The sequence below is a fragment of the Lycorma delicatula genome, chromosome 2 (genome assembly GCF_047948215.1).
Source record: "Lycorma delicatula isolate Av1 chromosome 2, ASM4794821v1, whole genome shotgun sequence".
In the NCBI taxonomy this organism is placed as follows: domain Eukaryota; kingdom Metazoa; phylum Arthropoda; class Insecta; order Hemiptera; family Fulgoridae; genus Lycorma; species Lycorma delicatula.
In genome coordinates, this window is record NC_134456.1 from 128843292 (window position 1) to 128858724 (window position 15433).

The window sequence follows — 15433 nt, forward strand, 5'->3', positions numbered from 1 at the left end:
TTTATTTAAAAATCTCCCAATAAAGTTGTAATACTCTCCTGACATTGATTGTTAATTCTTAAATAATGAAAACAATTATACAAAAAGAAAGTTACCTTAGATTTCTTTTTTGAGGTGGGAGTATTTTATGCTGAAGTTTTATTGTAAAATTATCATTTTGAATTTAAATAAACCAAAAAAAGTTTTAAAAATTAAAAAATCTGTATATTTATTTTTTCGGCAATATAAGGTAAATTATAAAAACAAATTACAAGATGAAAAAGAGATATGTTAATTAATTATAATTATTTAACTCCATATTAATTATTTAAATACAAACACATTAAATAATGTTAAATTAAATATATTAAATATAAAAAATTATTAAAAAATAATTCACAATTCAGAAGTAGCTATTGAAAAATATTTTATACAGATATTTATGTAAATGTCGAATGTGTTAAGTATAAATCGACTTTTTGTTTGTTTTTTTTTAAATTAGTGTTATCTAAAATTTCATCCACAGAATAATGGTATTGTTTCCCTAAAAGAAAATCATTTAAATATATTAGAGAGGAGATTTTTCAAATGTCAGCAATTTATTAAAACTGACAAAGGAAGAATAATAAGATCGTGACTTTTAAGTTGAGGTATTGTGTTGAGTTATACGAAAACAGTTATGTTGTCTGGTTTCGTAAAAGTGGAAATTATTTTTTTTTTAAGAATAAGTGCAATTCTTTTTAGAAAAGATTACATTCATAAATATAAATACAAGGAAAATTTAATTTTTTAAATATAGGACTAGACGACTCATACTGTTGGGCGCCAGATGATTTTATAGTTCATTTTTGTATCTTAAAAATTCGTTTTTAAATTTCGAGGGAACCCAAAACATGAAATTATACTTTATACGAGAATATATGTAGGCATAATAAATATTGAATAAAGATGACAAGGTTAGCTTTTTATTAAGGTACTTCAAAGCTAAAAAATACGGTTTAATTTTGTTACAAAGGAAATCAAGTTGATCATCCCAAGAAAAGTTGTCATCTAATAAAACACGCAGAAATTTCCCATTGTAGACAATAGAAATATCATTAATAGGAAATCTGTCCACGAGATATGATAATAATTAAAATATTTAATAACCTAATTTGCCACTCAACTTAAAAACCCTCATTAATTTTTAGCATTTTTCATTTTTTTCAGTTTTATTTTCTTTTCTTTGCAATTCTTTGTTCTTTCAATAAAATACATTGACAGTAGTTGGTATTCTATCGGAATAACTAATCTAAGAATATAGCTTCTTTCATCTAGCTAAATAAACTCCAGTAGGTTAATAATTAAGCCTTCTTGCACGGTTTTATCAACCATCAATGAACAGCTAATAATTTATACCAGCAAGCCGATATTATAGTATAGTAGATATATATTTCCAAGTTAAGAGGTTATATCCAAGATTAAAGGACGTGAATGAAGTATTCAAAATTTTAGTATCAAATCAGACAAATAAGTTTTATATATATATATATATATATATATATATATATATATATATATATATATATATATATATATACTTTATTTATTGTAATCAAAGCACGAAATATTTTTCCCTTATATTTTTTTTTAATTTAAAAGGAGAACATTGTTGATGGTAACGAAGTCTTTTCGAATTCAGAAAAATTGATTGATGTTCGTAGATAAATTCAAATTATTTTTTTTAAATTAAACAACTAATAATACTGAAAATAATCCTCTCCTTCCAGATGGCTAGGAATACGAACAAACCCCTTTTTCCACATAATAGTAGGAATATATAAAAATAAAAATAAAAAATTACTTTAATGCTAATCTATTGTACTTTAATCATCGTACATAATTTCAAAATTTACCTAAATCTACTTAAAAGCATTAAATTTCCTTTACTGCGTCATTATATATATCAAGAAGCATTTTATTACTTTTTTTTATGGATACCATTAGTATCAGATTTTTTAATTTTTTTCAAATCGTATGATAGGTTACAGAATAGAATTTGTGTGATGTAAAATATATGCTCTATCTAAATGCATTTAGTTTAATATAAGATTAAAAATATTTATCTTTTTTTTTTGGGCTGCTAGTAGTAGATTAATGGTTGGTGACTATTATTAGTACTAGTATTTCTCTATAATTCCTAAGAATATTCTAAATATTAAAACTCAAGATAAATTATCAAAATTTGTAGATATTTACAAATATTCTTAAATGTTATAATAAATAGAAGATCACACATCTCACATCTCACGAATGATCAACTTGAAACTGTAAAATACTACACTTTATTTACATTCATACAAATCATCCTCTAAGTAATACCTTACGGTGGTTCCGGAGGCTAAACAGAAAAAAAAAAAAAAAGAGGCTAGTTAAAATTGTCAAACTGAATCTTAATTAGCTGAATTCTTTATAAATATGAAAAAAGTTTAAAAAGTATCAATAAAATAAAACTAAATTTGAAATGATATTCGGCCTTTTTAACATAAATATTACTATATACCAAGACGTAATAATTTTAGTAAAATCATAATGTATAAACACATTGTTTTTACTAATCTTAAATAAATTAATAAATTAGTATCTCTCATACCTATTAATGAAAATAATAAAAAAAACTTTTATTAAAAAAAAAAAATCATTAATTTGAAGATTCTCTTCCCATATAGCAAACTGTATTTTTTTTCAGTAAAATCCATTTGAGATTTATGAGAAAAAACTTTATTGCTAGACGAAACTTAAAATCATTATATTATATAACAATAATAATACAGAATTCTCAGCTATTAATACGATGTATATGTAAACACAAAGGCCGGAACAAGTGACCCAGAGGAAATACTTGCAGTACTACTATTAAAGGACACAGAATATTATTCAGGTCTGCAAGCAGTTCCTATTTACTTATTTGCGTACGAAAAAAAGAAACATAAATAAAATTATAAAATAAAACAACATTAGATTTGGAAATAAAGCCAAGTGCCATTATCAAACAAAATGTTAAAAACTGCTAACTTTTCATAGTTAGCAGTATAATTTTTGATAAACCAACAATAATAATCTAAACAAGTTACCTTGAATAATGAATAGGTAGGTAATAAGTTGAACACTTAATTGGTTACATGATAGCTATAAATACGAAGTGGGTTTTCTACTAAATTTTTACAAGTCACTTCCGCCTATGCGAAATCTTCCGCGTAGGCGTATATTCAAGACGGACTTATAAAAGAGCTAATATTATATAAATATAAAAAAACATATAATAAAAAGTTAAATAAATTATTACATTAACAGAAAAATACTTTAAGTTATTCAACATTTTATATTACTTTTATAAAATATTAATAAAAATAAATTTATGATTTTTTTTTTCTTCTTTAGTTTCAGAAGCGGCGGTAGCACCAAGCGCTTTAAAGCCACGTGTAAAAAGGCAAGATGAAACAACGACTAAGAAAGAAGAAAGCTTCGAAGCGGAGTTGTGCAAGGACAAAGACGCCGGAGAATGGTTCCGCTTAGTAGCCGGTGAAGGTGATAACTGTCGTGACGTCATCCAATGTACATCATCGGTAAGTTCACATTAAACAAAACGAATAATTTTCGTATAATTATAACTAATTTATCAAACGATAATCATCAATTTAAATATCAAAAGTAAAATTTAACTTGGAAATATTTGGAATAATTTTATTTTACAAGGCCCACAAATATTAAAAGAAATATTTCTGATATTTCTCTCTAAATATAGACGATATTTCAAAGTATTTTCATTCTTTTTTTTTTTTTTTATTGTTTCATGCTTATTTACAATCGGTTACATAAAGTGGATCACATACCAAATCACATGTTATATAGTCCTCAGCGAAACTCCTCAAAAAGTTACACTCAAGTATAATAAAAACTTTTAAGCAAAGCATATACAATTAGCAATTACCAATGAAACTTAACACTTCTATAATAACAGAAAGCAAAATAAGATATAATATATAATAAGATATATATTGCTAACATGTACAGGAACCAAACAGCAACAGTAACAATTGAAGAACATAAGAAAGAAGTCGTAATAAGAAAGGGAGTCCGACAAGGATGTTCCCTATCTCCGTTACTTTTTAATCTTTACATGGAACTAGCAGTTAATGATGTTAAAGAACAATTTAGATTCGGAGTAACAGTACAAGGTGAAAAGATAAAGATGCTACGATTTGCTGATGATATAGTAATTCTAGCCGAGAGTAAAAAGGAATTAGAAGAAACAATGAACGGCATAGATGAAGTCCTACGCAAGAACTATCGCATGAAAATAAACAAGAACAAAACAAAAGTAATGAAATGTAGTAGAAATAACAAAGATGGACCACTGAATGTGAAAATAGGAGGAGAAAAGATTATGGAGGTAGAAGAATTTTGTTATTTGGGAAGTAGAATTACTAAAGATAGACGAAGCAGGAGCGATATAAAATGCCGAATAGCACAAGCTAAACGAGCCTTCAGTAAGAAATATAATTTTTTTACATCAAAAATTAATTTAAATGTCGGAAATGCGGTGCTATAGGAGAATGTTAAAAATCAGATGGGTGGATAAAGTGACAAATGAAGAGGTATTGCGGCAAATAGATGAAGAAAGACGCATTTGGAAAAATATAGTTAAAACAAGAGACAGACTTATAGGCCACATACTAAGGCATCCTGGAATAGTCGCTTTAATATTGGAAGGACAGGTAGAAGGGAAAAATTGTGTAGGCAAGCCACGTTTGGAATATGTAAAACAAATTGTTAGGGATGTAGGATGTAGAGGGTATACTGAAATGAAACGACTAGCACTAGATAGGGAATCTTGGAGAGCTGCATCAAACCAGTCAAATGACTGAAGACAAAAAAAAAACAAAAAAAATATATATATATATATAGTAGTACAAAAAATTATGAACTAATGAAAAAAAATAAAAAGAAAAGTATATGTAACAATTTGAAATTAAAAATTAAATAGATAATGCGCAATACTCACATCCGAGTTAATTATAAGACACTATAGGGACACTTAGGTCTAGAATGTGCAGTCGGTTCAACCAACCTTCTAATGTCATTCCCATAGTCTAGTAGGTTTACTGTCAAGTGGTCGGTATGATAGTTAAGCAGTTTTTTGTAATTTCAACTGAAACTTTAAAACTCCTCCCGCACGGACCGCAATCCTAAGTAATCCTGGATCTCATTGTTCCTCTTAAGCCAAGATGTCTCGGTTATACAATTACCTAGATTATTCTGAAAGCGCTCTAAGATTTCCACATTGGTTTTACTCTCGTCTCATAGCTTGATCCGATTGGTCCAGATAGGTTTTAAAATTGTTGAGTATAGTAGTAGCTTATCACATAAAGATAATTAAGACTCTTCGGCCGACAACCAGAACATTTCCTTGAATTTTACCTCAACTTGCCTTCTCATCCCTCTTATTTGAACTTTCCACGTTATTCGACGGTCGAGGTGTAGATGAGGTATCTCACGCTCTCAATTTGCGGAATTACTACGCTATCAAGGTGGACCTGGACCCGCGGGCAGTCACTTCTCCTCATCGTGATTATCTATGGTTCGATTTAAATTATTATCATTACTACATTTCAAGTAAATAATTTCATTATACATGTTGCGTAAGTCGAAATTGTTTTCCACATTATAAAAGAATTGTAATTAGAGTTCCAAATTCATCGAAAAAATAATGTTAAGTAGATCAAAATATATTAAACATAAAACAAGAGTTTAAGCTAGAATTATTGGAATTAAAAACAAAAGTGACAGCTTTCATATTTAGCAAATTGTTTGTATAATAATTGTTAAAGTAATCGATTACTTCAACAGTTGATATTAACAATAACCAAAAGTTTTAGTAATGAATGAGTTCAATGATTTATAATCGGAATATAAGTCACTGTGTAGATGATGTAATTAGTTGGATCATTGTAAAAAAACAAAAAAATAAATATTATTGTTATTTGGGTTGCATAGGTATCATCAGTGACTGTACATGTTTTTATGTGATTATATTATCCAGGGAAATATTTATTAACACTCAGTTTATTATGATTCCTAATAAAACTAAAATTCCATTCTATATATTTATTTCTGATTATAATACATAAAAAACCTGTTGTCAAATAATATACGCTTTTTCTTATTCAATGAATATTTTTATGCTTTTTTTTATTCTAGAGCTTCACGCATTATATAAAGAAAAAGAAAAAAAAATTAATATAGACATTAAATAATTAAACTACTCTTATCAAAATAAACACTTAATTTTTAAGAGACTTTAAATGGTAATTTATTTAATTATATATCAAATCAGTTTGTCAGTTAAACTATTTCTATGCTATATTTGTTGGTTACATATATGTTTTTCAATCAGTAAGTGGTTCCGATATGATTACAGTAATAAATTTAAAAGTTATCTTTAATTTTTCTTGTACGTGATTACCGAGAGTAGATGAGAAAGTTAGTATACAAACTAAGATTATTTAACAACGTTTTACTATAACAAATAAGCTCAATTATTATCTGTAATCGATCTAAGTTTACAACTAATATTTGTGTTGATTTCTCATTTGAAAAATTATTTAATGGAATTAATTTTAAAATTTGTAAAAGTTACATAAAAAATTGTACATACTTTTATTAATAGGTTAACAATCTGTCATTATCACAAAATGAATTTTTTTTTCATACATTGCATTCAACATTTAATATGAATGAATACCTTTTATAAGGCTACATATATACTAGCATAATTTATTTAATCGAGATAAATGTCGTGTTAAAATTGTTTAATGATTAAGTAATAAACCGTAGTTTAAGAACATAATTATTTTCCTATTTAAAAAGACAATCGTGAAACTTTAATAAAACGAAGACAAAATAATTGCTTTTTAATAGTTAAAAGCGGAATTAAGTAGATAAAAAAATAATCATTGTATTACGAGAATTAAATAACGGGATCGTTGAATATAACACTCTTTAATTTTTCAACAATTCGTTGTTTTCTTTCGCATTAAAGAGTTTTTTCCTTTTCTATGGCAAGTTGGCAAATTTATTGTAATACGATCAATTTCATCATTCAGCTTCATTTTGTCTCTCATACCATTTCGTTAGCATTTTATCTACTTCCCGATACGTTACATTTGTTATTACTGGGTAAAACTCACATTCTTCCTTTTCAATAAATGCGTCTCTACTTTGCATGTACGTAACTATTTCAGTTACGTAACATTTCACCATTATTGTCTTCTCGTGTCCTTTCTATTAGGTATTGGTTAGATATGTTTTCCGTCCCAAGTGTGTTGAAGCATATTCTTTGGATTCTGATATGAAATTTTTGTATTCCGTCTCACCAATAGAAATGCTTCTGGCAATTTCTGTTAATACTGGCCACAGTTTGTTGCAGAATGTTATGCTATGCCTCCGAGAGATTAATTATAGGGTTTTAAATTGTATAGTTCATCCAAAAATCATAAATTTGCATTTCACTCACAAAATATCTGATTTTGCAGAAAAACTGTTCTACAGTGTATGTTTAAACTTTCACTTACACCTTTTTCCATCGGCTGAATCAAACAGGAAGTGTTTGTTGGAATAAACACTCTGTTACAGCATTGTTACTATTAGATATCTCAAGGTACTATCAGATATTTTAACTTAATATGCTGAAGCAAAATCTGGCACCAGCAGGTTCTTTTTCTTGTAAATTTTTATTTTTTAAATGAGTTTTAACTTGAATAATGAAGCACTCATGGAACCATACTTTGAAAATTTCTTGGGTCATCTATGGACTCCTCTGAGAAAAATATTTTGCTGGCAACATGTCTAAACTCATATTTTTAAGGCATTCACCTTTTTAGATTTGTCAGTAAAAATCAAAGGTAGTATGTGAATTCCTCTGCCATTAGATCATACAACAACGGTAATTCGTTCTTTTTTACTTTAAAACCAGGAGAACAATTTTCAGACATAAAATCCAGGATTTGATTGGGTAATGCCTTTCAATTTAACCCAGTCGCATTACAAATCTGCACTTGGTCACGAGTTAAGCAAGAATTTGGACCATAAACTTCTTGGCGTATTGAACCAACACTTCAGTGTTAGCGCTTAATTTTTCGCCTTTGATATTAAGCTGACGAATTCCATCTCATGCTATAAACTTGTCTAACTAGCCTTGACTGGTCTTAAAATTTTTATCTCCTAACTTTAAATTCATCTGAAGAACTTTTTGAATTAAAATCGAACCGTTTAATAGAAAACCTAATAAACGTTACCAAGATTTGTGTTATAAAATGTAAAAAACATATTGTCTTGAACACTCTATTAGATGATAATTTTATTACGAATGAACCAATTAGAATTTTGTTATCAATGATTTATGCGTTATTAATCAGACTAAATGATTCAAATGTGAGTATGTATTGTACAGTAGACTTATAAGTATAAATTATAATTATAATTTTTATATACCATTATAAAAGTACTAATTATACGATCCAACAGATTTTCCTATATTTTACATTCGATTTTGGTTAAAACATACTCTCTCGCTCGTGCGTACATACACACATATATATATTCAGACACATTCAAACTGGTATAGAAGATGTCAAATATAGTATATAGTATAGAAGATAGTATGGAAGATGTCAAATTAGAGTGGTTTTATTGTATTTAGATTCAATAAGTCCATTAAACAAGTGTCAGTTTCTGTAAGTCTACTAATCACGTAGTATATACAAGGCAATAAAATAGAGCCGCCGACCTAGCCGCTAAGAAAATCGAACTCAGTCGGCCTTCGTCAAGCATGTTCCGTTCTGATTATCCATGCTTTCTCAAACGAAATTGAAAATATTTTTAAATTCCTTAAATCTGTTATGTTTGTCTGAATAATAATATATTTTTTACTAATAATCAATTTTCAGTATACTCCCACTTCATTGGCATTAAAAAAAAAAACTTAATATTTTAATGTTTTCTTTATTTCATGTATCGAATTAATGAAATTTTATTATTTCATCTCGATCTGTACAATATAGATTTTTCTATTATAATTAATTCAGTTTTAATCAATACACCGATAAACTGACTATGTAATCGTAAAAAAAATAATTAACTGAAAAGATTAAATGTCAATCTCGGGATGAAAACAGAGTATCCGGCTAACTGATAGTTAGTATTAAAATTTTACATTTTACTTTTTTAATTGTGGTGGTAATTTTAATAAGCAAATATTAGATATTATTTAAAATCTTATTCATTAGGTGTTTTCAATCCTATTAACTTGATAGAAACGTTTATTAATTTAGAGATTTAAAAAAAGAATATTATTTTTTAGTTTTCATATTAGATACATGATTATGAGCTCGCCTAATCAGGCTAAATAAATAACTAGTTAATAATTAAAATTACAATGTTGTAATAATTATTTTGATTTTAATTCCTACTCTAATATTCTCGATTAAATAAACTTATAAGAATTATTTTCTTCAAATTTAAAAATTTAACCAAGCTATGTAAAAATTCACCATTTATTGATTAAAATTACCTTGTTGTCTTTGACAGAAAACCAATGCCTGCGGGATGAATTTTAAATTACTAATTTCTGCATAATGTGACTGTACATAATTTGGGTTTCAATAAGGACATGTTGTCCTTCAAGACAAAGTTATTCTTTAATGATGAGGAAAAGAATTCAACAAAGATATTAGCCGATAAATATTCTTATTATATTTTTATTACTATTACCATGAAATGCTTATTATCTTGAGATATCTTTGTCAGCCTGGAGTAACTTGTATCTCACGTCAGATTGCCTACAATGTTTTCTTTATGGTCTTAACATCACATTAGTTTTACTCTAAATACTATTAATATAAGAAACAATTATAATATAATAAAATATTTCATTTAGGACGAGGTATAAAAATAATGTGTAGTGACTTTTAAAAGAGGATGCTAAATTATAAATAACTAATCAAATTTGGTCAAAATTGAAATTTATATTGAAATTTATCGCAGACGTTCATGAGGTTCACTTTTCACAGAAATTATCATTTTTTAAATATAAAATTACATTACAAAAAGATCTTGTAAAATTTTGTTATTAGATCATGCAATTAACTGATAATGAAAGATACGAAAAACAGTTAATGCCACCGTTAACATAAAATCTGGCAATTCCAAATTATAGAGCTCGAAAGAAAACAGATATCTGAATGAAATATCGGAATATGACTGCAGTATAGACATGGATTTACAGAAGTTGATTGTATATAACATAATAGATCAACTTAGAAATTAAATATTGCACTGAATTCACGTTATAAAATATACGTACCTCCTTCATTGTTTTTCCCCTGAACATCCATTGTTTGTAAATTTTACAATGTAGATTCTACCATTAAGCTAAACTCGCATGATTATGCATTGCTACTATAATTGCAAAATTTTGCCATTTTCTAGCAGTATTTCCATTTCTAACATTAGTCACTACTGCCAATGAAATTATTTTTATTTTAATTGCATTTTACTGTACATCAAATTCTATTACCATATTTACTTCTCTCAAAACAATAATGCTCCAGGATTACGTGAACAGTTCGTTAGTCGTGAAACACATTTTAATCAGCGTCTACAAATGTGTTTATACCCATATAAAAAAACATCTCGCGTACACGTTTGTCTATCGCGCCTAAGATCTACAAGGTTACGCAAGTAGCATCATACATTATACATGTAGATAGATATTACAGAGAAAAGTGATGATAATTTATTGCCTTTTTTGTTTTTATTTAAATATACATTTTGCATATTTTTCTTTACAAAACTGTTATCCTTTGACATATTTCCCACTGTACCATCACTAATAAATCTTTTAAACACCTGTAAATGTTATAAATTATTAATAGAATTAGTTAAAATTCAATATGATACTAAACACAAGAGCAAATTAATATCTAAACAACACCGATAAAGTTAAACAAACTTAACGAGTATCTCAAGGCCTTCTTTCCACTAAGCAAGATGGAGGAGCAATAACTCGTACATATTGCCCTTTTTCTAACACATCAGTATAGATAGTTACTAGACAGTAGATCAATAGCTGACTATTCCATTAAATGCAAGTCCTTTTGCTTTCACTTATGCTGCAAAGCTGGTGAATAAATATTCACCACAATGTTAGCAGCTGACCGACTAATTGGGTATCCACAAAATTTTTAATTTTTTAGTTATTATTAATTAACTCATACATTTTTAAAAATAAATAAAGGGAAAAACGAAATTACTGAGTATAGGCATGCCAGTTTAATCATTTTTTTTTTATTGTGTGATAAGTCGAAATACAAAATCTTTTAGAAATAATCTATTTATCATATAAAACACAAAATAGTTGTTAGTTAATTGTAATTTTAACAGTAATTTGTTTAGAAAGAAGGCGGTATTTTAGTTTTATAATGTATTTAAGTTTTATTTAATTGCAGCAGTTATAGATTATCGTTTAATGAGTGATAAATAAATACAAATTTATTTGTATACATTTGATTGTATATTTAAATACATGTACTACGTGCCAAAGCCAGTAATAAACCGGATGTATACTGTTACTTTTTTAAATAAATTTACGATACTGGAATAACGTATTCTTTTGACAATAGATTACTGTATAATTTTTTGGGCTTATGTTTGCAATATCATCCGGTGATGTCTAATTTAATTATTAATTGCACAATATTTTTTGTTATTTATTGAAACAATGAATATTAACTGAATTAAAAGTAATTTTTGCACAGTATTTTTCTTAATGTAAACACTTTATTACCGTATTACTATTTTAAAATCGTCCTTTAATATATATTGTGTACGGCTATTATTATCTCCCGACTCCAGAGAACAACACAATTGCATCGTTTTCGGATGACACGGCGATCCTGGCTGAGGATGCTGACTCTATCGTAGCTTCAAATAAACTACAAACTGTATTGGATCTAATTAAGGAATGGCTAGCTATATGGAAGATGAAGGTTAATTTGGCTAAATCTATACATGTTACATTTCCGATGAAGAGGGAAGACTGCCCGTTAGTTCAACTTAATGGCGTTTTCATTCCGAATGCTTACATTGTGCGATACTTTGGACTGCATCTGGATCGCTGACTGGCGTGGAGGATTCATGTAATGGAAAGAAGAGGATACCATTTAACATTAATTTCAGGGAGATGTACTGGTTGTCAGACAAGGGTTCGCAACTCTCATCATCTAACAAGCAATTACTTACTCAGCGGTCCTGAAACCGATTTGAACCTATGTAATCCAGCTACGGGACACGAAAAGTGAGAATAATATCGACGTCGTAATTCCAGATCAAACTATTGGGAAATATAATAGAAGCTCTGTGGTTTGCGAAGACCACGGAAATACACGATCATCTGGGATTGCCAACCGTTCGAGAGGAGATACTGCAATTCAGTACAAGATACATAACTGAAGAAGTATGTGAACTAGCTCATGCTTAATCTCGTAGAAAACAGGGAGGATGTATGGTGCCTGAAGGAAATATTAGCATATATAAACATGAATTAGATCTGTAAGTTGTCCGAGATTTGAAATGAATCAGCTATCCTAAGATTTGTGCACCGTCAAAATTCGTCTTTTCGTTTCGTCACTCTTGTTGGTTCTTTGATTTATTTCACTAATTCACTGTTTCTATGCTTGATTAATTATTGTTTTTGTGATTAATAAGATTATTTTATTTTAGTGTTTTGTATGCTTTTCATACTCTGAACTTTATCAATATTTCTTGGACTCATGTTTGTGTATACTTATTAATGTTTATAACGTATTTATGTATACTGACTGAATAAGGTACAAATATATATGCATACATATGATTACATATACATTTCTTTGAGGGATTTCAACGGAAATCTCTAGGTAAACAGAATAGTACTGAGCAATAGCCTAGCTAACAATTCGTTTTATCGGACGATAAAACGTAAAATGTATATTCGATACATAAGATAAATAAAAAAATAAAATAATTATGGAAATTTGAAAGGTTACATATGAGTAAATTAATTACATGTTCATATTTTCAATTTAAGTTACATACATTTTAATGTAACCACTTTTAGTGTTTACTATAAATACAGATTTATAATTCTAAACTAATAATTATACAAAATTGTTATTAAAAAAAAGCACGATTAAACAGTAAAAATAATTATGTTTATTCATTGAAAGTATTACTTCACAGCGTCGGTAAAATAGGAATGTACAATACAGTAAATAACAATTCAATGAAGATAAAAAGTAAATACATTAGATAAATCAATAAAAAAGAAACGTGCAGACGACCTTCATTATTGTAAACTTCCTGGGAGTGCAAGCGGCGAGACAAATAATGGAGGAAAACCTCTTTTTGTCTTTCAATAAATGTTTTTTGTTATAACGGTTTTTTAAAGTTTAAATTATTTACTTCTATTAAGGTAAACAAGGTTTAATAATAAGAAAATATGTCCGTATTCAATTAATTAATGTCTTCCGACATAAGGTGTAATTTAATAACATAACTGTATTCCTGTTCTGTATAATTAATAAATATTAAGGCTAATTCACCAGTGAAATGAAAAATTAAGTTAATAATTTCAATAGGTTATTGTGTAAGTAATCTTTTTATTTTAAAAATGGCCGTTTGAAGCTTTACATTTCTAACGATGTAAAGTATTAAAAACCTTACTAAAGTATTAATCGTTACCAAAATTAATAATATAGATCTGTTCAACAAAACAGTACTATTTTCTCTGATATCATTAGACCTTATACTTATTTAATTACGGTATTTCTTATTAATATTCGCGGACTACCGATGGTTCACAGCAAGATGTCAAACGATTTCCGTTTGAGGGATTATTAGATACGAAAACAGAGAAATAAGTACTACGTTAATATTAAACTCTTTCTAATACATGACTGCATCATAATAAGACTAATGTAATCTATTTTATTCTAGTTTGATTTAATACTACATAAGCAGATTTTTATCTGCTTATGTACCCTAGATTATAGACTAAACCTAACAGACAACATAACTCATTATTTTTTTTTTTTTAAATAGTTGTTCCCAGAATGGTTTTGATACTAGGTTAAATTGAAACCCACTTTACATGACTGTATCTCCTCAGTTACTGATAATCTTACGAGGACCATAAGTAAGCCTCATTTCAACTATACAATCTACATAAAACATTGAAATCAATTATAAATGATGTAGTCAATCTTATATAAAATTTTTGTTTTATAATGTTTCCTCTTCTTGCTATAAATCTATCTTTTGAGATTGAGTGAATCGTGTGATAATCCAGAGATCTCTCTACCTCTCGTTAATAGCGATAGCTAGTCTAGTCATTGCCGCTTGTTTGTGAATTGATAGTGTTTATGAGGCTGGGTAATATCTATGGTCCTCTGATGTTTGATAATTAACATCTAATGTTAAGCGCGAGACAAAAATGAGGAAAGGGTAGGGTTAACAATTACCTGGACGATCAGATCTAGAGCTGCTACTGATGGATATAAAAATTGAAGCCATTACATTTTATCGACACGTAGTTAACAATAATTTACACACACACACACACACACACACACACTCACACATATATATATATATATATATATATTATGAATCAGGAAAATAATATTTCCTGATTGTAAGTATTTAAATATTTATTTAATGGCCCCGGAAGGTTGGAAAAGCTTCGATATTTTTCTGTTAGATAACGTAGGCTTATACATTATGAGATCAAGTTGGAAATTATTTATTTTTCATTATAAAAAACCAAAATCCGATCTTCGTTGTGGAGTGGTAACGTTCTGACCTTTCATTCGGGAATCCTGGTTAGGCACGTCATTTTAAAATTCCATTTCCTTATTTTCACGTTAACGTATCAAAGGTTTTTGTGGTGAATTAATTTATTAAGCAAAACAAAAATTAAAAAAGAAGAAGTGCAAAATATTATTTATCTTGTGATATATGAGTTGATATAATTTTGTAATAAAACATAAGTCATGGAGGAAAATCTCATTTCTTGTTACTATAATTTCAAAAATAATTACTAGAGAATAAATCTAATGTAAAATGTTTTTGTGAATTAGTCGGTTTTTATACTGTAAAATAGTGTGAAAATTGGTATACTCAGAATTAAAGGAAAAGATAAACAAGTTGGGTTATATTTTGGAATATTATATATAAAACACCGAGAAAAACTTTTTTTTTCAATGGATAATGTAGCCTCCATGGTTTAAAAAATATCTTATTAATATTTTTAAAAAAAACCCTCTTGAATTGAACTAACATTTAAGTAATTATATATAGATAAGCATACAATACAAAG

General features: G+C 27.8%; 1 protein-coding gene across 1 annotated transcript in view; it reads left to right on the top strand.

Annotated features, from left to right (window-relative positions):
- Positions 1 to 15433, top strand: part of serp (chitin deacetylase-like protein serp) — a 79972-nt gene that overhangs the window by 34135 nt on the left and 30404 nt on the right. The window contains exon 2 of the mRNA XM_075356250.1: positions 3400 to 3584. Coding sequence (XP_075212365.1) covers positions 3400 to 3584 — 185 coding nt within the window. The remainder of the gene's footprint in view (positions 1 to 3399; positions 3585 to 15433) is intronic.